The 20,014-nt window shown below is 48.8% G+C and overlaps 1 protein-coding gene across 1 annotated transcript in view; it reads right to left on the reverse strand.

Moving 5' to 3' along the window:
* Window positions 1-384: 384 nt before the first annotated feature.
* The window catches only part of SUPT6H (SPT6 homolog, histone chaperone and transcription elongation factor), a 31,492-nt gene continuing 11,862 nt past the window's right edge, over window positions 385-20,014 (reverse strand). Inside the window, exons 8-37 of the mRNA XM_082679224.1 lie at window positions 19,439-19,540; window positions 19,075-19,191; window positions 18,636-18,725; window positions 18,292-18,434; window positions 17,475-17,623; window positions 17,220-17,318; window positions 16,628-16,757; window positions 16,391-16,541; window positions 16,064-16,218; window positions 15,668-15,863; window positions 15,118-15,257; window positions 14,888-15,005; window positions 13,899-13,975; window positions 13,504-13,639; window positions 13,074-13,211; window positions 12,828-12,995; window positions 11,672-11,799; window positions 10,338-10,545; window positions 9,661-9,808; window positions 9,080-9,222; window positions 8,017-8,157; window positions 6,270-6,465; window positions 5,631-5,869; window positions 4,962-5,075; window positions 4,665-4,789; window positions 2,818-2,930; window positions 2,339-2,416; window positions 2,076-2,242; window positions 1,418-1,605; window positions 385-1,158 (exon numbers count right to left, since the gene is read on the reverse strand). Coding sequence (XP_082535350.1) covers window positions 972-1,158; window positions 1,418-1,605; window positions 2,076-2,242; window positions 2,339-2,416; window positions 2,818-2,930; window positions 4,665-4,789; window positions 4,962-5,075; window positions 5,631-5,869; window positions 6,270-6,465; window positions 8,017-8,157; window positions 9,080-9,222; window positions 9,661-9,808; window positions 10,338-10,545; window positions 11,672-11,799; window positions 12,828-12,995; window positions 13,074-13,211; window positions 13,504-13,639; window positions 13,899-13,975; window positions 14,888-15,005; window positions 15,118-15,257; window positions 15,668-15,863; window positions 16,064-16,218; window positions 16,391-16,541; window positions 16,628-16,757; window positions 17,220-17,318; window positions 17,475-17,623; window positions 18,292-18,434; window positions 18,636-18,725; window positions 19,075-19,191; window positions 19,439-19,540 — 4,284 coding nt within the window. The 3' untranslated portion in view covers window positions 385-971. The remainder of the gene's footprint in view (window positions 1,159-1,417; window positions 1,606-2,075; window positions 2,243-2,338; window positions 2,417-2,817; window positions 2,931-4,664; window positions 4,790-4,961; window positions 5,076-5,630; window positions 5,870-6,269; window positions 6,466-8,016; window positions 8,158-9,079; window positions 9,223-9,660; window positions 9,809-10,337; window positions 10,546-11,671; window positions 11,800-12,827; window positions 12,996-13,073; window positions 13,212-13,503; window positions 13,640-13,898; window positions 13,976-14,887; window positions 15,006-15,117; window positions 15,258-15,667; window positions 15,864-16,063; window positions 16,219-16,390; window positions 16,542-16,627; window positions 16,758-17,219; window positions 17,319-17,474; window positions 17,624-18,291; window positions 18,435-18,635; window positions 18,726-19,074; window positions 19,192-19,438; window positions 19,541-20,014) is intronic.

Consider the following 20,014-nt stretch of genomic DNA (forward strand, 5'->3'; position numbering starts at 1 on the left):
GTGTGAGTGTAATAGCAGCTGCTAACATTTCCTGAGGCCTGATGAGGTCCCAGGCACTGGACTTAGCACTTCACACATTCTTTCTTAGTCCTCACAGCTGCCCTGCTGAGCTAGGTATCATCATCTCCATTTTACAGATAAGAAAGCTGGCTTAGAGACAACAGGAACTCGCTCAAGGTCACAGGGCTGGGAAGTGGAACAGGGATGTGACCCTAGGCAACATGGTACAGAAGCCACCTGCTCCTCTCTAAGTCCCTGCCTCTCTGATGGCCTGGAAGAGGGAGTCAAGGGAGCCCTCAGAGCTCCAAACACTGCTTTGAAAGCTCCCCCTCAAGAGCTGGAGACTTGGAGAGAGGCTTTGCCAAGTGCTCTGTAGAAACACTGTTTATTCAAATGACGGGCAGGAAGCGTGGCAGCAGGGGGTAGGGGCAGCCAGGTGGGGCTGGGCAGGTTAGCACTGCTCCCCTACGTCCCTTGTGATCCTGCTTTGATAGCCACCCAAGCTGTTGGTATCGGTCAGAAATACCTTTCCTCCTCTCTCCTGTCCCAAACTGAATAAATAGCATTCATCTCCCCACGAGAGCTGGGGGAGACTCACGTGCTGAGCTGGTGCTCCGTCACAGCCCAGAGTCAGGTGAGAGCAGAAGCTCAAAATGGCTTGTAGGGAGTAGAATACAAAACTGTTCCACTCTCATTTTCTTCTTCCTCTTCTTCCTCCCTGCCACACTCCCTTCCCAGCCTGGTCCCAGGACAGGTGGTCGGTGAGGACCTGGAGTGGGAGTATTGTTGCCTAGCGTACACTGAGCTCAAGTGTGCAAGGTCATCCAGACTGTCACCCATCCAGGCTGACCACCAAGAGAACGTCAATTCACTCCACTTTATGGACAGAAAAGGAGGGGCAAGGAGTGAGGCAATGGGCAGCCAGGCCTCTCCCAGCCTCAGAGGTAACCAGAGTCCTAGGAGCAGGCCCCCTACCGATCCATCTCGTCCAGGAGTGGGGTGGCGTCGCCAGCAATAGACATGGGGGTGCTTTCGATCATAGGGCTGGGGGAGGGCCGAGGTGTCAGCCGCTGCTTCTGTTTCCGCCGTTCTGCCTCCTTCTCCTGCAGCCACTGTTCCGCCATCTTCCCCCAGTCGATGGCTGCATGGCTGTTGGACCTGGGAGGGAGAACAAGGGCCTTTGAGACTGGGACTCTCTAGAAGAAAGCCTTCCCAGCAATCACTGGTGAGCATCCATTCTTGCAGAAATGGACCTCGCCTCTATGGACAGCAGCCATGGCCTGCTGCCACACTGTGTTCTTCCCTCTTCTCCCAGAAAGTAGTCCTCCTGGGACATCACCTGGGCCATGGCTGTCAGAAGATCCAGAGCACCTCCCTCTACTAATAACCTGTTCTGTGCCACCATCTGTATACTTACTTTGGCTGCTGCTGCCGTTGCCGGGAGCTGGAGGAGGGCTGGGGCTGGGGCTGGGCAGACTGAGGGGTGGTGCTGGCCTGTAGCTGGTGGTACTGTGGTGTGGTGATGGGCTGGCTTGGGGTTGTGTAGGAGTAGCTGGGGGTCATTAGTGGCGTGGCCACCGGCTGCTGGGCTGGCGTCGGGAACACCTGGAGAAAGGTGAACAGTTGAATCGGGACGGGTTTTGTGCTTATTTGGTTTTTCTGTGAATTTCTGGCAAGCTGAAAATTTGGGCTCCATCCAGAGCCTTCCAGCTGACCCTCTCCTGAGCAGTGTGTGGTTCTGAGCAGCAGAGGCAGGCCAACACGATGGGACCTGGCACAACAACACAGTGCACCCCTGACCACTTGAGGTTGCTAGAGGCTTGAGGATTCTAAAGATCCCAAAAGACTCTGGAAAGGTCAGAACTTCTCTCATTCCCGTTCCCCTTAAATGGGCCTGAGAAAAAGGAACATCTGCTGGAGACAGTTCCTAATGCTGTGGTAGCATCCTCTCCTTAGGAAGGCCCTCGTGGTGGGCACTGCAGAGGCCAGTCTATGGACACAGGCTGGTAAAGGATGACCGTTCCCTTTCACCCTTCCCCACCCTCTGCAGGGAGCCTCCTCCCCAAGCCACGTACGTGGTAAGCGCTGCTGCCCCCTCCACTGCCGCCATAGCCATACTGGCTGGAGGCCCACTGCGCCGGGGTGGCATTAGGGTTCTGGCCTTGTCCTGTCACGGCAGCAATGGCACTGAACACCTGTGAGGTCATGTTCTGGGGCAGGGCGTTCACAGCCCGTGTCAGATCTGTAAGCACACAGAGGTGGGAGATGGGCATGTTAGAGGTGACAGTCCTTCTAGCTCCATCCCTCTTACCCCCAGTCCCCGGCACGAGCTCCTTACCTGCAAGGTTGATATTGGCTGGGGTAGCATTGATAGAGGCAGGTGTCCGGGTCCTGCTGCTGCTACTGGGGGTGATGCCTGTAAGAAATGGCCCAAATTATGTCTCACCAGAAACCTACTTCTGGTTTTACAACTGGGGGGCTGGGAGAGGTACTGAGGTGGGTGGAAAGAAGGGAAGCTGGGGGGATTCCCTGGCGGTCCAGTGGTTAGGACTCTGTGCTCTCACTGCTGAGGGCATGGGTTCAACCCCTGGTCGGGGAACTAATATCCCACAAGCCACGTGGTGTGGCCAAATAAATACATAAATTAAAAAAAAATAGGGAAGCTGTACAGGCAAAGTGGAAGATGGAATAGGAATTAAGAGAACTACAATGACAGCCTAGGCCCCAGCCCCTCCTGTAGAAGGCTAGTGATTATCTTGACTCAGCACTTAGGTGTCCCTCAACCACACTCCACAAGTCAGAGAGAGTAGAACTCACCTGGTACAGGATCCTGATAATGATCCTTAAACCATCTGAAAAGGCCATTCACAGTTGGGAAGATTTGGCCCCGGTACCGGAATCCTTCTGGAGTCACTGTTACATATTCTATCCTGGGATTTTGGGAGGAAACGTGCATCAGATACCACTTGTGGCCAGCTGTAAGAGAGCGGCCAGAGCAGATTTCCACCATGTGAAGTAGCCACACTGGGTGCTGGGGGAAAGGAGAGATAAAAGAGCCAGTCCCTGACCCTGTAAAAGGAGGCTGCACTCTGGGTGAGGTGAGGAGGGCACAGCAGAGTCCAGGCAACGCCAGGAGTCAGCAGCCCCTGGTGTGCTATGTTCAGGCTGCCGGAAGAAGCCTTGCTGGGGGCTGGGCCACCGTCCTGCGCTGCAGTATGTTGGCAGCACACTGCAGGTGAGGGTTACTGAGATCACAGAGTGTCAGGGTTGGGAGGGGCCTCCCAGGGCAGCAAAGCACAGCTCCCCACGAGCTGGAATCTGGAAGTGCTTCTTGACGGTGGTTGGTCTGCCCTTATTTAACACTTTGCCAGAGCAGAGAGTGGATCAGAGGATGGGCTCTGGGTTCAGACCCAGTCCTTGTTCCAGTTTTGTCTCTGCCACTCATCACCTATATGGCTTTGTACCAAGTTACTAAACCTGAATCTCGGCCTCATTTGTAAAATGAGGATAACAGCACTTAAACCTATAGCGTGGGTATGAGGAATAAATGAGACAACACATAAAGCACTTATCACAACACTTAAAACAGGTTGTGCTCAATAAAGGACAGCTGTCAACAGCCAACAGTCAACGCTAATAAGTACGGCAATGTGCTGACTCATATTAAGCTGGAACCTGCTTCCTAGATCCTCTACCCAACTGCTGTTCATTCTGCACCACAAGGAGTTTGTACCCCTTTCCAAGGGACGCTATCATGTTGCCTCTGCTCCTGGTTAAAGTCCCCTGTTTGTTCAACTGTTGCTCATGGGATAGTTTCCAACCGCCACATGGCCCTGGCTGCCATCTTCTGGAAGCATGCTGGTGAGTCAGAAAAGGCTTCTCAGAAACAAGCACAATATTCCAGAAATGCCCACGATGGTGCAGGGTCCAGAGTCTAGAGCTTCTTGTCCTCTGGCCTCTGAGCCCCTCCTAATAGAGCCCACACTGTGCATCATGTGCGAGCAGTACAGGACTAAGAGCAGAAAGGCACAAGCTGTGGCCAAGGACCAAAGGGAGGATCGGGGAGTAGAGAAGGCTAGTATGGCTATCAGTCTGGGTAAGGGACACAAAGAAAGCAGGCCTAAGGAAATCAGACTTTGTCTGATGCAGGGTGAACAAAGGAGGGACTCCTTTGGGATAGAGGAATACCTAGGAAGGCCAGCCTGTCAGTCATACACAGAAGGGAGCGGAGCAGGTTGATGACTGGAAGAGATGCTTTCCTGACCTATCCCCGTTCAGCACAGGCTCACCACAGCAACAGTGAGCCACCGTGTGCTGAAAAGCCCTGGTGAGGGTGAAGCAGAGAGTGGAAGGAGTGACCAGTGTGTTGGCCCCCATCTTTGCCAGTCAGGTGGAGAGAGTGTCTGGTAATTTCTATCACTCTCTGGGAGGGAGAAGAGGTGAAGGGAACTCCTTTTCACAGGGTTGATTAAAGAACCTTTCTTATTCAGTCTGCCTTTTGCCTCTAAATCATCACCCTCTTTCCCCACCTCCAACCTCCACCTCCACTCTGAACAGATAAGAGGAGAAAGGCAGTCAAGCAGAACCAGAGAGAGTACTGTTTGGGGGCCTGCTAGCCTATCTGTGGACCCCAGTGGCAGCACCTTCTCAGCACCAGTGCTCACCTGGGTTTACCCCGGGGCTGGTATCCCAGTAGGAACTTGCCGGGCAGTTCCTTGCAGGCACAGATGAAATAGGGAATGAAGGTGGGCTTCTCCTTCTTAGTTTTGATGAGCAGCTCCTCTAATTTCTGGGGGTAGAATGAGGGGGAGAGGTTGGGATAGCAGCATGCTTGGTACACAATGTCTGGCTCACACATGATGTACACCTCCTTCACCAGCTGAGCATCCCCTACACTGAAGGGAAACCATACATCCGTAAGTGACTGGGAGGTGTCATCCCTTGCAGGGCCCTGGGCTCACCTTACGGTCCCCACCACTGCAGTCCTGATAATACTTGTGGTTCAGAAGGTCCCGGGCAAAGGACGCCATAGGCTGAACATAGCGGGCAACAATCTCATCCAAGTCTTCAAATTCCTGTGGGAAGAAAAAGGCCCCGACTGTCATATCCAGAGCTGAGATTCAGCCTTTCATCAAATCCACTTGGAAGAGAACCCACTGGAGGGGAGGAACTTCCCAGCCCTGCTGCAGCCTCACTCTGCTGCAAAGTCCCCTCAATTTATCTATCTGTCTGAGTCATGCCCAGATTTATTAGCTTACAAGGCACAAAATCCTTTAATTCATAACTTTAGTTCTCCCTTAGTGCTTGGGAACAATAGGGGGCTTCATAAAATTTCTCTCCACTGAAAACAGGACAAAGAAATTTGGTGTGTGTGTGTCGTGCACAAAGCGCTTGCATGTGTATTTTCTCCTCTTCCTCCAGCGGTTCTCTAGTCTATTTTAAAATCTGGAGAACAGGGAAAGAAGTGCAAAATATACAAAACTGATATCAAATTACTCATTTCATAACCAACCTCCTGTTTTGTTGCTCTGTGTAGCTAAAATACAATGCATACCAGTAACTAAGGTGAAAGTGGTTTGTTTCTGGAAGCAGGAGTGGGGATGCTAGTGCAGGCAGGGGCTGCCTCTCACCTCACTGTTGATCCACAGGGTGGCTCCCAGGCTGAAGGCATTTTCCTTGCCCTCTTCCCGCACATCCACGTGCTGGTATATGCCGTCACTGACCTTCCAGGTCACTGTCAGGTGATTTTCACCCTTGCTGCTCGGTCGGATGATCACGTCACCCTGGTCCATGGTCTCCATCATTTTTTCTGCTTGCTTAAAATTTATATTATGGAAGGACGGGTGTGCAATCACTCGCTTGATATATGCTGAAGAGAGCAGGAAAGAAGTATAGATCAGGTGATGGGACTGGGAGCCAACATCAATGGGACAGGCCATGGCTTAATCTCTGACCCACTACTGAATTCTGAGACTCTTTCACCCTCTCTGGGCCTGGATTCTCTGATATGAACGATATGTTAACCTGGGCCCCTGGGTGCTGAGAGAATGAAGCTTTAAGAGTCACAGTGCATTAGCAAAGAAAATGTGACCCAAGAAGACCCCAGCTTCCAGCCCTGCCAATGGCTCCCTTTTATGATGCCTCTGGGTCTCAGCACCTCAGAGCTGAGCACTCACTCCCACTGGGAAGCTGAGCAGTCAGCAGTGCATCCTGCAGAGGGAGAGCTGCCAGGACTTGGGGTGCACAGGCATGGTCATGGGCACACTCACTGGTCCGCTGCTGCTTCCGTTTCATGTCCTCTTCCTGCTTGTGGTCTGCTGCTTCAGCGTCAAAGTCATAGTAGGTGTCCTTGGGCAGTTTCCACTCGTTGTTCCTGTCCATGAGGTCTGAGGTGCGGCAGGTCAGGTCTGCACTAAACTTCTCGATGTCAATCTTCATGATGCGGCAGTGAACAGTCATTCCCACCTAGATCCACAGAACATTTGAGCTGGAAGGGACAAAGATGGTCTAGCCCGATGCCCTATTTTACATGTGAGAAAAGCAAAGTCCAGGCAGAAAGGTGGAGTGACTGCCCAAAGTCAGCCAGCTACTGAGTGGCAGATTAGCAGGAGTTCAGAGTTCAGTTTCGTCTGCAGACTATAGTCTGTGCTCTGTACTGATGCCTCCCACTCTAGGCAGAAAAACCAACTGAAGCCTCCTGGGACATATTCTGTCACTGGTAATATTCCCTTTTTCTCATAAAGCTGCCTAATTATTGCTGCTAGGATGTGATCCAAGTCTGGCTGCCCTTTCTGGAGGGAAAGCAAAGTAGTAGCTATTTTCTGTACTTTACCCCTGATTTGAGCCCTTCTGTCTAAAGAGTGACAAAACCCAGTCATCTGCATGGCTCTCCTTCTGAAAATCTCCCTAGCTTCATTTACAGGCATACCTTGGAGATATTGCAGGCTCAGTTCCAGACCACCGCAATAAAGCAGATATCACAATAAAGTGAGTCACAAGAATTTTTTAGTTTCCCGGTACATATAAAAGTTATGTTCACACTGTAGTCTACTAAGGGTGCAACACTATTATGTTTTAAAAAATGTACATACCTTCGTTAAAAAATACTTTATTGCTTAAAAATGTTAACCATCACCTGAGCCTTTAGTGAGTCCTAATCTTTTTGCAAGACTAACATCAAAGACTACTGTTCACAAATCACCCTAACAAATATAATGAAAAAGTTTGAAATACTGTGAGAATTACCACACATAAATGTGACACAGAGACACGAAGTGATCAAATGCTGTTGGGAAAATGGTACTGATAGACTTGCTCGATGCAGGGTTACTACCAACCTTAAATTTGTAAAAACAAACAAACAAACAAACAGTATCTGCAAAGGTCAATAAAATCAGGTATGCCTGTATTCGGAATGTCTTTCTCCAGCCTTCCTAAGTCCATAGGCTCAGGGGTTCACAACACTTAGAACCAGAGAATTTGGCAGATGTGGTACCAGCTGTATCACTAACAAACCAGCTGATCCTGGAAAAGGCACTCAAATTTCTCTGAAAAGAGAAAGTAGTATTTCCTTCCCCATCAGGCTGTGAGATTTGAGTCAACATATGTAAATGTCAAGGGCTGGTATCTAGTGTGTGCAGAATAAATGGCAGCTCTGACAAGAGAATACTAGAACAGAAAGGGAGCTTAGCCTTTCTGCTTCACAGCATGTAATGCTGGGCCCTGCTTCCTGCCCGCCGGACTAAACCACAGCTTCCCACGCAGGAAGAGAGAGCCCTCTCTCAAAGGGCCGGCAATTTGATGAAATTTCACAAAGGCAGGGCACAAAAGCTGCTCCTCATTCAGACAGACGGTTCTCGCCCTGACTTCACTCAACTGGTTATAAATCCTCCTGAAATGCTCCCCACCAGGAGCCACTGGGAACAGAGCCTAACTGCTGGTGGGGACAGCCCAAAGCCAGCCTGATTTGGGCAGCTGAAAACTGCACCAGGGGCCTTACCCCAGTCATTCACCTACCTTCACTCGTTCCTCCGGCCGCTTTACCACTTTGTCGCTGAGGAATTTGGTGGGGATGAAGCCAGTGACACCATTGTCTAGCCTTGTTTTGACACCGATGGCCTGGCCTGGGCATGAACCACTGTCAAAGTGGTTCCAGACCTAAAGAGGGCATCAGGAGAGGAGCTTGATCATTAAGATTCTGGAGATCACACATTCAGAAAAGAGCTGCCAGGAGTGCTGTAATTCATTTTACCATTGACACTGGCATCATGATGTGAGAACACAACGACTTAGTCACCCAGCAACACAGAATTTGAATATTCCCAAAGTTCCTTGACTCATAACTCATGTTTGGCACCACTGGCCATCAGACCAATTTTTTATGTTAATCTAATTTATATGTCCCTCCAGCTACAACTGAAGCCCCTCCCTCCCATTCTGTTCTGACCTAGTGGGCATCTCTGTGAAATATCTCTGTCAGTCTCCTCAGAACAACTCATTTCAGTGAACCAGGCACACCTTGGCTCTTTTATAACCTGGACAAATCTCACCAGCTTCTTTTATTGGGTAAAGTTAAGAAACTGTCTACTTTACAGTCTGCCTAAATAACATTTGAGGATCCAGAACAAGCTTTCAGGATGGCTTTTATGAGTTCTAACCATGAGAAAAGCAGATGATGTCTAGAAGAATGTGGGAAAAATTAAGATGTGTGTGGACAATGAAAAAATTGAAGGGAGCCTTACAGATACCTTCTAACTAGCATAGGGACACAGTGCCTAACTACACTGTATGTGAGAAATGCATATATCCTCTTGTCTCTACTCTGGTTGAGCTACATCCTCAGAGAATGGGAAACAAGGATTAAGGGTTGAGCGAGAACAGAAAAAAACACATAGATCATTTCTGACTAGCATACAGAGGGACTTCATGTTAGGCCTATATGCATTCCAGCCCTCTTCCTTTGTGTATTCACTTGGTAAAGTGTCATCTAAACTATCCCCATTCTTGGTTCCTTTCTAGGGCACTGAGACCATTCAATAGAGGAAATTCAGAGTTACCATGGTAACAATGCAGCACGTACCTCGCTTAGTTCAGGGAAATTGTCCTGTTGACAGAAGGGGCACTGCCATAGCCCTGTCTCATCGTTGCGGATTGCCTGGTCATAGCTCTCACCCTGTGGACGCCTATGGGCGATGCCAGTGACATTGCAGATAATGAGCTTTCCTGGAGGAAGGGGAGAGGGGAGAGGAGAGGGAAGGGAAGAAGAGAACAGGAAGCAGGCTAAGAGAACGGGAGAGGTAACTCCTTCCCACCAGCCGTTTAATGACAGAACTTCTGTCCTAGAGCATCTCCACTGATTTCCTTCACATCCTCAAAAAGGGAGATCTTCCCCTCATTTGATGACAGGAAAATGAGGCCATAAGACTGACCCCATGAAGACCCCACAGCAGCAGGTTAAAAGCATAATCTGACCTTGAACTCAGCTTTGACTTCCAGCTCAGGGCGCTATAATCTTCTTAAAAGTTTCCCTGGTCTTTCCCACCTACAGTACAAACCTGCCTCATTCTGCTGGAACTGTTGCTTGGTATGAATGTGTACAGTAAACGCATCCCCTCACCCCTATGTATCCTCCTCCGGCTAAAAAACAGACACAGAATTTACCAATGTAGAAGGTCTCTGGTGTTTCTTTGGTTAACATATTGAAGATTTCCTCTGTGTTGGGAGAGCGATAGGCTGTCCGGAGGTCCTTATACCGACAGCTCAGCTCTGCTCGGATGTCATACAGAGTGATGTGTTTGTCACCATAGCCCTGGGGAAGAAGCCCCCGTCAAGAAGAGCCTTGCAACTGCTCCCCAACTGAGCCATCAGGGGTTTCAATGAAAGAAGTAGGCCAGTTGGCTCCTGTCAGGGTTTCTCTTCTATCCCCCCAACATTTACTAAAGGACTAAAGGAGGTTTTCAAACTTTTTCTTAGCCACGGAACACTGTTCTGATAAAAATGCCTCACGGAACCCCAATGTGTAAAACAGACAAATGCAAAACCGCACCACTGGAAAGGAGGAAAGAGGGCCTAGAAGGAAACCCCGCTACTCACCCCCTCCCAGCTCCCTCGCAATGTGCCCCCAACAATGACTACAGCAGTCTCCGAGACGTCCTCGGCTCCTTAATAAGCAGACTGAAAACTTCCTTGAGAAACCCAGTACAGCACGGGGAGGGAGAAGGATCAGGTCTCCTACACTAACACTATTAGGGCTTCTCTGAGGACTTGCTGCCTAAGTCTCCTCTCAACTAGGCCACTTGGGATAGTTTCTGTGCCAGGCCTTCTACACTGTCACCCACCTGCCTCTCCAGTTCTTCTGCAAAGGCATCCAAGTCCAGGTCCTTGAGTCGCTCTGGGTTTTCCAAGATCTCCTCAAGGGCCCCTGCAGGGTTGGCATCCTCGGCTGATTCATCATATTCCAGAGCATCCACTGCCATCTTCCTGGCCCACTCATAGGTCTCGGGGTGAACTCGGGAACCATCAAGGACTTCAATATATGAGTCAGTGCTGAAGGAAAGGCAGAAAAGGGGCAGGATATATAACGAGAAGCTTCTAGTAACAACCCAGATGTCCACCAATGGGGAACTGGTTAAATAAATTAGGGTACCTCCATACAATGGAATACTATACAGCCATTAAAAAGAATGAGGTAGATCTATGTGTGCTGACATGGAAAGATGGCCACAATATATTGATACGTGAAAAATGCACTGCAAAACACTATGAACCGTATGATCCCATTTTTGTAGTAAATGGGTAGTTAGTAAATGCATAGCAAAAATAAAATTTAGAAAAGTTGTAGTATACATCAACTTGTTATGGTAATTATCTCTGGGGGGTGGGATTATGGGGGACTTCCACTTTCTGCATAATATTTCTATATGTTGAATTTTATATCATGAACTTATATAAGTCTTATAATAAGATAAAACAAGAAGGGGGAAGAAGACCTTTGAGAATTTGCTGACAGCTACTTTCCCCCATAAAGCCTTCCCAGGCTGGTCTTGCCCGTGCACTCACATGGACCTATGTTATTCGTGGAGTGTTACAGCAAAGCTGGGTGGAAAATGAAGTTTTAGAACTTGAAGCCTATTTCCCCACTGATTTCCATTACTGAATGAGGAGCTATGTGCCCGTGGAAAAGATCCTCCAAAGACTGAGTTGATAACTTCTGGAGAGGAAGAGGTCAATAGTGAAGTCCAAAGTCCAAGTGAATAGAACTTTCTCTCAATAACATCATCTCAAAACATACCAAATCTCTCTCCCCCTTCCTTATGCCTCAGACCCCCACACTGCTTCTCCACTGCCCCTTCTATTCCCACCCTTATCTAGCCACAACAAACCATTAACAACAGAACAAGTATGTGTTTACTGAACCAAGTCTTATGTTTTCTGTCCTTAATTTATAAACTAAGTTGGTTCTTTTTATGTTTCTCTCACAAAAAAGCTTCACATAATTGAACTGATCTTTTCCATAGGTCAGAGGCTCTTGACTAAATAAAGGTTCCTCACCTTTGCTTTAAAACATTTCCTAATTTAAACAGCTTGTGGCCCTTTGACAGCCCTAATCCCTGAATCCCCAAAGCAAAGCCCAAGAGAATTCCTCTTGGCCCACCCAGGCAGAGGGCATCACCTGTCCCCCAGGGAGGCCGTGTCGATCTTGAGGAAGCCAGCGCAATTCATGAAGACTTTGGGACCCATGTGGCACATGGTGACCAGCTGGGTCCGGCTCTCCAGCCTGGTGTTGTTCTGTTTCAGGATCTAGAAGAGCAGACTGGAGTAAGCTGGAGCAGTAGGCAGGCCCCACCTCCCAGCCTGCTTTCAGGTCTCTGGGAAACCCTCCATGATGGAAATTTTGCCGCCACACCCCGATATCTAACTGAGCACTACACCATACTAACTGCTACTAAAAAAATTATGTTAAAAGACTACACTATGCCAAGCGAAGATATTACATACCTAACGTATTGCTTCAAAGTTAATGATACAGTCAAGTAGCCACCCCATATTAAGAAAAAAAAAATTACAAATACTCTTGAAGATCACTACATACCCTCCTCTGTATTGAAATCTTTTTTCCACTAGGGAAAAACCCCCCACTATCCTGGGCTTCCCTGGTGGCACCGTGGTTAAGAATTTGCCTGCCAATGCAGGGAACACGGGTTCGAGCCCTGGTTTGGGAAGATCCCATATGCCACGGAGCAACAAAGCCCATGCACCACAACTATTGAGCCTGCGCTCTAGAGCCCGCGTGCCACAACTACTGAGCCCGCGCGCCTAGAGCCCGAGCTCTGGAACAAGAGAAGCCACTGCAATGAGAAGCCCGCGCACCACAACGAAGAGTAGCTCCTGCTCGCCACAACTAAAGAAAGCCTGCATGAAGCAACAAAGACCCAATGCAGCCAAAAATAAATAAATAATACACACACACACACACACACACACACACACACACACACACACACACGTATATACACACACACACATATAAAAAAACAAATAACCCCCACTATCCTGAGGTCTGTGTCTAGTACACTCTCGCTTTCCTCCATCTCTTTTAAATCATGGCTCAGGTTATCTTTTCCATGAGCCACCACTGTACAGTAGTGAAGACCATGACTGTGGCCACCTGGTTTGAAGTCTCTTGACTCTCTCTAGCTTCATGACTCTAGGCAAGAGGTAAAGTGCCTTTACCTCTCTGACCTTGGTCTGCCTGTCAAAGCATATTGGCAAAGTAAAGTTTCAATGAAATAGAACTTTTCTTTTTTTCTGATTCAACCCAATCCTACCTTTAGGAGATGGGTCCCTTTTCGAGGTCCCAGGCCACAGACATACTGAATTAAGGCCTGGCTGTAGGGGTGGGCAATGGCACGGTTGACATCAACTCCAACCTCATTGACTCGGTTGATAAATTCACAGTACAAGGCATTGAGCAGCTCTTCTTTCACCACGTGCTCCTGTCGACACACAGCAGGCAGGGATAAGGTTACTGTGCCACTCTGTCCACTTGGGCCTATCTGTCAAATTCTACTCACCTGCAAGGGGTGAAACTTGAGGCACAGAATGTCTTCATCAGAGCTGCAAACCTGGGCAAATTCAATCAGAGGGTCCTGGATACGCCGGGCCAGGGAGACTGCCTGTCTCAGCACAGGAGGGTAATCCCGGAACTCTGCCTAGAGTCAAACAAGGGTCAGCAGGGCCATAAAGTCTCCTCAGCTCTAACAGCAAGAGGAAATCCAAACCGCCTGGCTTTTTAAGTCAATTTCTCTTCTCTGGGACCATTTTTCCTGGGACCAATTTAATCTCTGGGGCTCCCCATCTGAACCATGACTGGCACAATGGAGAGCCTCTGCATAGGTAAGTGAACAGGTGCAATCCTGTGCCCCCATAATCTTTGTTTCCCCAACTCTCTGGGATTGATAGCTCTTGCCTGTGCAGGGCCTAAGGGTGGGGCTCCAGCATTACCTCTGATTTCTTGCTGTTCATATAGAGAATGGCCAATTCATTGTCAATCAGCTCCACCCCAATAGAGGACAGCTGTTGACCTTGGTCGAGCTCATGCACAATGCGCTTCACATCCTCAATCAACATCTGGGCATCCCTGGAGGAATGAGGGGTGCTGGTCAGGGATATTTCTGGACAGTTTCTCAGGGATGAACAATCTCATGGCTGGGAGTGGGGGAGGAGAGAGCTTTGAAGACAAAGAGGTGCAATATCCCCAGGGATATCCCCTGGGGATGGGGATATTACCAAGGCTCTACACAGGCGCATGCCTACTCTGTAACAGGGACAGAGCAGATTCAACAATAAAGGATGAGTGACTTTAAGCCAGGCCTGGCCCAATCCCCTGGTACCCCTACCTGTTCTCTCCTGCAACTGTCACCACATGAGGCTTTTTGTTCAGGAGGAATTTCTTTAGCGTTTCAATGTCTTGAGCCTGGAGTGAAAGAAAATTGGAGCTGAAGGACTTTGAGGATAGGGAGATTTCAAGCACTTCTCTCTCCCTAAGTAGCTTGAGACCTTACAAGACCACAGAACAATGATGCATCACACTTTGTCAAACTGGAAGACAAAACGAGGGGACTAGGACCTCTAGTTTGAACATTGTACTTCTGTTAATATTTCCTAAGATTATTACACTTCTGGCTTATACTTGAGTTGTGGTTAACTAAACATACTTAGGTCTTTTTTTAACATAAACCACTGCCTGGCAGTCAAGACTATTCTAATCTCCACTTTAAGATTTTTCTTTCTTTTTTTAAAGAGCTGTTTGTTGAAAATTATTTTTTAGAATGGAGCTCTGTCAATAAAATTGAAAGATACCTTTATGCTAAAAAAAAATCAGAAGCATATACACGAGATGAATTCAAATTTCACTTTCCCTGGTAGAAACACAAATGCTAAAGCAGAGAAAAGATTGGCTTAATGCCACAGTGGCTTTCAGCTCCTGGAACAAGCTGACCCAGATGCTGGTAAAAACAGAGGCAGTTATGGCAGCTCCCAGAAGCACATAAGGCCTAGGAACTGGCTTCAAGCCAGAAGGAAATTCTGCACTAGAACTTGAGTGCCATCTACTGCCTACGGAAGTGAGACTTATCCCAGGACTTAAGAGGTCAGGGACCAAGTCAGAGATAATCAGGGTCTTGCACGGGACGTTGCTTAGGCCATAAACTCTTTTTTTTTTTTTAACATCTTTATTGGGATATATTTGCTTTACAATGGTGTGTTAGTTTCTGCTTTATAACAAAGTGAATCAGTTATACATATACATAGACCATAAACTCTTATCCCCACTGAATTATAAGATGTGCTCAAGATGTACACTTGGTAACCTGTCCTAGTCACTTGCCTTCTTCTCCCGTTCTTCCTCTCTCCATGCAGTTCGCCGTTTGGTAAAATGAGGCAGCCGGAGGAAGTCTGTCACTTCTCCTTCACCGTTGACCAAGGCGCAGAACACAGGGTGATCTCTGCCAGCCCAACAGAAAAAGAACCGTGTGATAATCAGCAATATGAGGATATGAGTAAGAGAAGAACGAGACTAGGGAGACAGATAAGGGGTGATGCCAGACAGAAAGTTACCTGGCAGAGGAGAAAGCAATGCCTAGGACTCGGATGCCCTTCCCTTGGTTCTCATCCATAAAGTCATCATCTTCCTCTACCTGTTGATCCGGCCGGTAGGGTGCCACCCTCAACCAGTTGTAGAGCTTCCGACTACAGGCCTGGGGAGGAGGCACACCAGTCACTATGTACAGCAGGCCCGCCAAGTAGGTTAAGGAAACAGATGCAGGCACACATTTGCAAAGGTCATATTTATATGCATGCACATTCCTAGCCCTCAGCACGCTTACAACCTGAAGGCGTACTTTGCTTTTAGAAATAGGAGAGTACACAGAGGCCAGTCGTATAAACAAAGAGTATGTGTATGCAGTGGGGGAGGGAGGGAAGAGGCTCTTCAAGTGGGGAGGTCTTGGAGTGACCCGTGACCTTGTTTGCACTCCCTCTCAGGTTACACTAAGCCTGCCCCCAGTGTTTCCCCATTAGCTACAGGACAGATATTAAGGGGTGCCTTCACTCTCAGCTCTAGCTTGGGGAAATCATGGGACTAAAGATCACGAGCTCCTCTCCTCACCTTTATGACATATTCTTTGGCTTCGGCCAGCAGCTTGTTCTTGAGCTCTTTGGCCATCTGCACGTACAGGAACTGCTGCAAAGCTCGCTCAATGGCCATGGTCCGCTGCCGATTCCACTCCTGCACCTGGTGGCTGAACTCATCTCGGTAGTAAAATTGTTTGATTTCTTCAAAATACGTCTGGTCATTGCCATAGCTGAGGAGAGACAACACTGTGGTGTCAGGGACAGAGAAAAGGTGACGGCCAAATGCCCTTGAACACTGGGAGTGACTGAGCCAGGGACGGTGGCTTGCTCAGTTCTGAAAGTGTGGTTCACATTCCTGAGGGACCCCTCCTTCCAACAGACTACTGACCAAGCCCTTCCCAAAGAGCCCCCAGCCCAGAGCTTTGCTTACCCTTCCACCCCCTTCATGTCTATGCTGATGTCAATGGTGAGCAGCCCTTCATCTTCAGCCAGGCATATCTTGAGGAACTGGTCATCTCTCAGTTCCTTAACAGGCTTGTTCTTTAAGTACTTGAAGGAGTAAGCGTAGTGGGCTTCATCCACATCCTGTACACAAGAGGGAATCATCAGTCAACAGACAGACTGGGCTTGACCCTTGGAAAAAAGACTGACTCTCTGCTCTCAGGCAGACAGCTCAGCTAAGTGTGAAGGCAAGAAACTCAGTTCAATCAAACAGAGCTGGACCACATGCTAGATCAAAGCCCCTCAACTGGCTTACCTTTCTGCCTTTCTTGGTGGGGGTTATATTGAGCTTGGCTCTCTCCTGGAAAGTTTGCCTCAGCACCTGCCGGACAAGGGGCTCTCGGGCAATCTGCAGGGCTACCATGTAGCGGGCACCTTCCAGCACAGCTTCTGATGTAGGGAACTGGCTGTAGGGAAAATGGAGGAGCTGCAGGATGACGACATCTTTGCCCTCAGGTCCCTCCTCCTGCCAGCCACCTACTGCAACGCCTACCTGCAAACATAATCCTTGGCCAGCTCCAAGGGCTCTGCAGGAAACTGCTCTGTCTCGTGCCTCTGGTAACTGTCCCGGAGGTTTTCCCCAAATTGCTCAGGAGTAAGCCCAAACTTTTTGGCCAAGCCATCTAAAGCAAACCAGGAGGGTGGAAGGTGAGCCAACAGCTGGGCCCAGTAACCTCTTGGCTTTCAGTCTAGAGCAGCAATTCTGGGCATTAGACTTTAAAGGGATCACAAATGAGCAGGAGCAGGATGTCTTACAGTGAACAGTGAAAACGCTGACTTTAAATACCTAACAGGCTGTCACAAAGCAGAAAAAGTAGAAATTTTCTATGTGACTACTGGGGTCAGAACTAAGGTGGAAGTTACCGTTTAGTAAAAGAACTTCTCAAAGATAGGATGAACTCCCTCTCTCTGATCGTGTGTTTCCCACTCCTTCAGAAATTATGGGAGGCTGGACCATTCCTGTGGCGTGGGTGTGGGTCATGGTAGCAAGTGTTAAAAGTGGACTGGTGACTCACTCAGAGGTCCTTTAGGTCCTCTTCCTACCTACCAGTGACTACTGGGGAACGTATACAGCTCGTTTTTACCTAGCCCAGCGCTCTGGCAGATGGTGTACATATCTCGGCGGGAAGCCTGCTTGAGCTCTGGCCCTCTCTGTTCCTCATCTTCTGCCTCCTCACCATCACCTGGGAAGAAAACGTGAGTTAGTCTTCTGGTTTCCGGTTTCCAATCACTCCCAAGGATCTGACACATGTAGAGAAGCCCCGAAGTGTAATCGGCCAAGGGGATCCTTGGAAAGGCCATGGCCACCAAGCCTCTAGGTTTTCTTTTCCAACACTCACCTTCCTCATCTCCCTCTTCTCTTACACGCTTTAGCTTCTTGCGGCTGGCCTTGGCGGCATTCTGCATCTTGGGGATGTCACGACCATAATAAAGCAGGAAATGATTGTAGACATCTTTCAGTTCATCCATTGATTGTACATCCTTGAGCCTGGAGGGAAGGGACATAAGACCTCAACTGTCACAGAGGAAGGGTATACCCCAGTTTTGCTACAAGAGGTCCAATTCCCATGAGGCAAGATCCCAACTAGGATGAGTACCTATATTCTCCAATTATTAAAGACATGCATTGGCCCCAGACCATGACTTAACTGCAATCAAGGTATCTTAAAGGAGGAATATGTCAAATAAGTGGTGGCTGGTGGTTGTTAGAAATGGCAACAAAAAGGGAGAGGCAGATGAGGCAGCATGTCTCCGGTTCAGAGTCCTTGAGACAGTCCTTGTCCTTCTTTCCCAGGTTCATGCCGCTGGCCACTAAAATCATCTGCTCCTCTCCCACACCCCTCTCTGATTCCAGGCTCACCAAGTTACTTTCTGGTTGTAGTTTGGTTTCCCATGTAGCTTTTCACACGGGGAACATATAAATAAGCAAACATGACTATCTGATCCTCTTAACCTTTTATACCAAGATGGATAAGTAACAGGAATTTCCCTGTCAGAAAGATCACTTTTGACTTGTTGCTAAGTTGGGATTCTAAGGAACGGGTCCCGTGCTGAGAATTTTGCAAGGTTATGCTGCTCTGGGGTGGGGGTGGAAGGGCAGGGGCCTGGCTTTGGTGTGAGGGCTCCCTGTAATGGAATAAATCCTGCATATGCTACCTCTCCATGTCGGTGGTGTCCAGAGCCCGGATGCCATCAGCAAGGGGCTTGTCAGGGTCAGCAGAGATTTGCTCATACTGATAAGCCTGCATCTTCTCAAACAGCCGTGTTAGGTTCTCCTTACGGATCCTCAGCTGGGTCCACTAGGACAAGACAAAGCAGGAGTAAGGGATGGTATTCAGCCTTGGACACCCAAGACCATGCTGTTCCTTACCAGGAGACCCTGGGGGAAGCCTGACAGGGTCTGGGCTGCCACCTGATATGTACAGGAGAACTTGGGTGCCAGTAGTGGTAGTACCCAGTCCAGCCCTCAACCCCTTGAGGGGCATGGATCCCTATATTACCTTTTCATCCCACTGCCACACCCTCCACAGGTCATTGATATGCAACTCGGGCTCCACGTACTCCTTCCGGTAGAAAGCAATGAAAGGCACCTAGAGGGGCAAGGAGGTGGCAGTCAGCCAGAGAGGAAAGATCTGCAAGGACCCCCTTTGTTAGAGGAATAAACAGCTCCAGGAAATTCAACAGTAGGAAGCTTGGCCTCCCTCACAGCCCCATCAGGACACATGCTCTCCCCCACCCACCCCCAACAGGAGAAGATAATGCTGCAAACGGGGTAGCACTGTTCTCTGGATCGCTAGAGTCTATGGTCCTCACGCTTCTTGAGTCAAGGGACCACTGCTGTGGACAGAAGGGGGCTCCCCACCTGACTTAGGTAGCCACCTTTTCCATCACCCCCAGTTGAAATTCTAACCAGTGGGCGACTAGAGCTTGAGGTGCTACCTCAAAATGCTGATTTCTCATGAAGCCCAGGGCCTCTTTAATCTTCTGAATTGTGCTGGGTCCTTTTCGACTGAAGCTGCTGGTTGGCTGCCCTCGGTCTAGGTAATCACAGCTTTCCTACAGTCAGAAGAAAAAAGAAACAGCAACGACACCATTACTTGCTCTGTCTTACCACACACAAAACTGCTTCTTGTCACAGGATGACCTTCTCAGATTAAATCTAGAAAAATCTCCCTCACATACCCGCACACACATGCTATTCTATACTAGGCCCACAGATGTTTGGAGCAGGGGAGAAGCAGCTCCCCATCCTAATGAAGTAGCTTCTGGTTCATGTCAAAATACAGCATCTTTTTTGGGGTACCTGCAGAGAAATGGTTGGTGTGGCAAAGGCATTCCTGTAGATCCAGTCAGCCTCTTCTTCCAGTTCATCATCTTCAGCCCCCTTGACGGAGATGGAACGGAGCTGCAGGGGATAAGGCATCAGCATGAGACTGACTTTATCTTGTATCTCACGTAGCAAAAACATGCACTACTTCTGGACAAAAACGTGTGCTCCAGAGGCACACGTTTCTAGTACCCGGAAGAGTGTTGTCTGGCAAGAAGTAGGCATGTCGTGTATTTGCTCAAGAAACCATAAGCCACTGGAGAGTCTATGTTGAGCTAGACTTCCTGTACGCCTGGTCAGATGGGGTTCAAAGCCGACTTGCTGTATACCATTTTTTGGTGTTTTTTGGCTGCGCTGCCCCAACGAGGGATTGAACCCGCGCTCCCTGCAGTGGAAGCATGGAGTCTTAACCAGTGGACCGCCAGGGAAGTCCCCCTATATACCATTGTTGTTAAGATTGTTGCTAGATTGTTTCTCTGCTATAACTCTTGTACCAAGGAGGCTCAGGGCAGTTGATGACAGTTCAGCAGGACAGACACTGGTGCTTCCTTA

Source organism: Grampus griseus (genome assembly GCF_964374135.1).
Source record: "Grampus griseus genome assembly, chromosome: 20".
Lineage (NCBI taxonomy): Eukaryota > Metazoa > Chordata > Mammalia > Artiodactyla > Delphinidae > Grampus > Grampus griseus.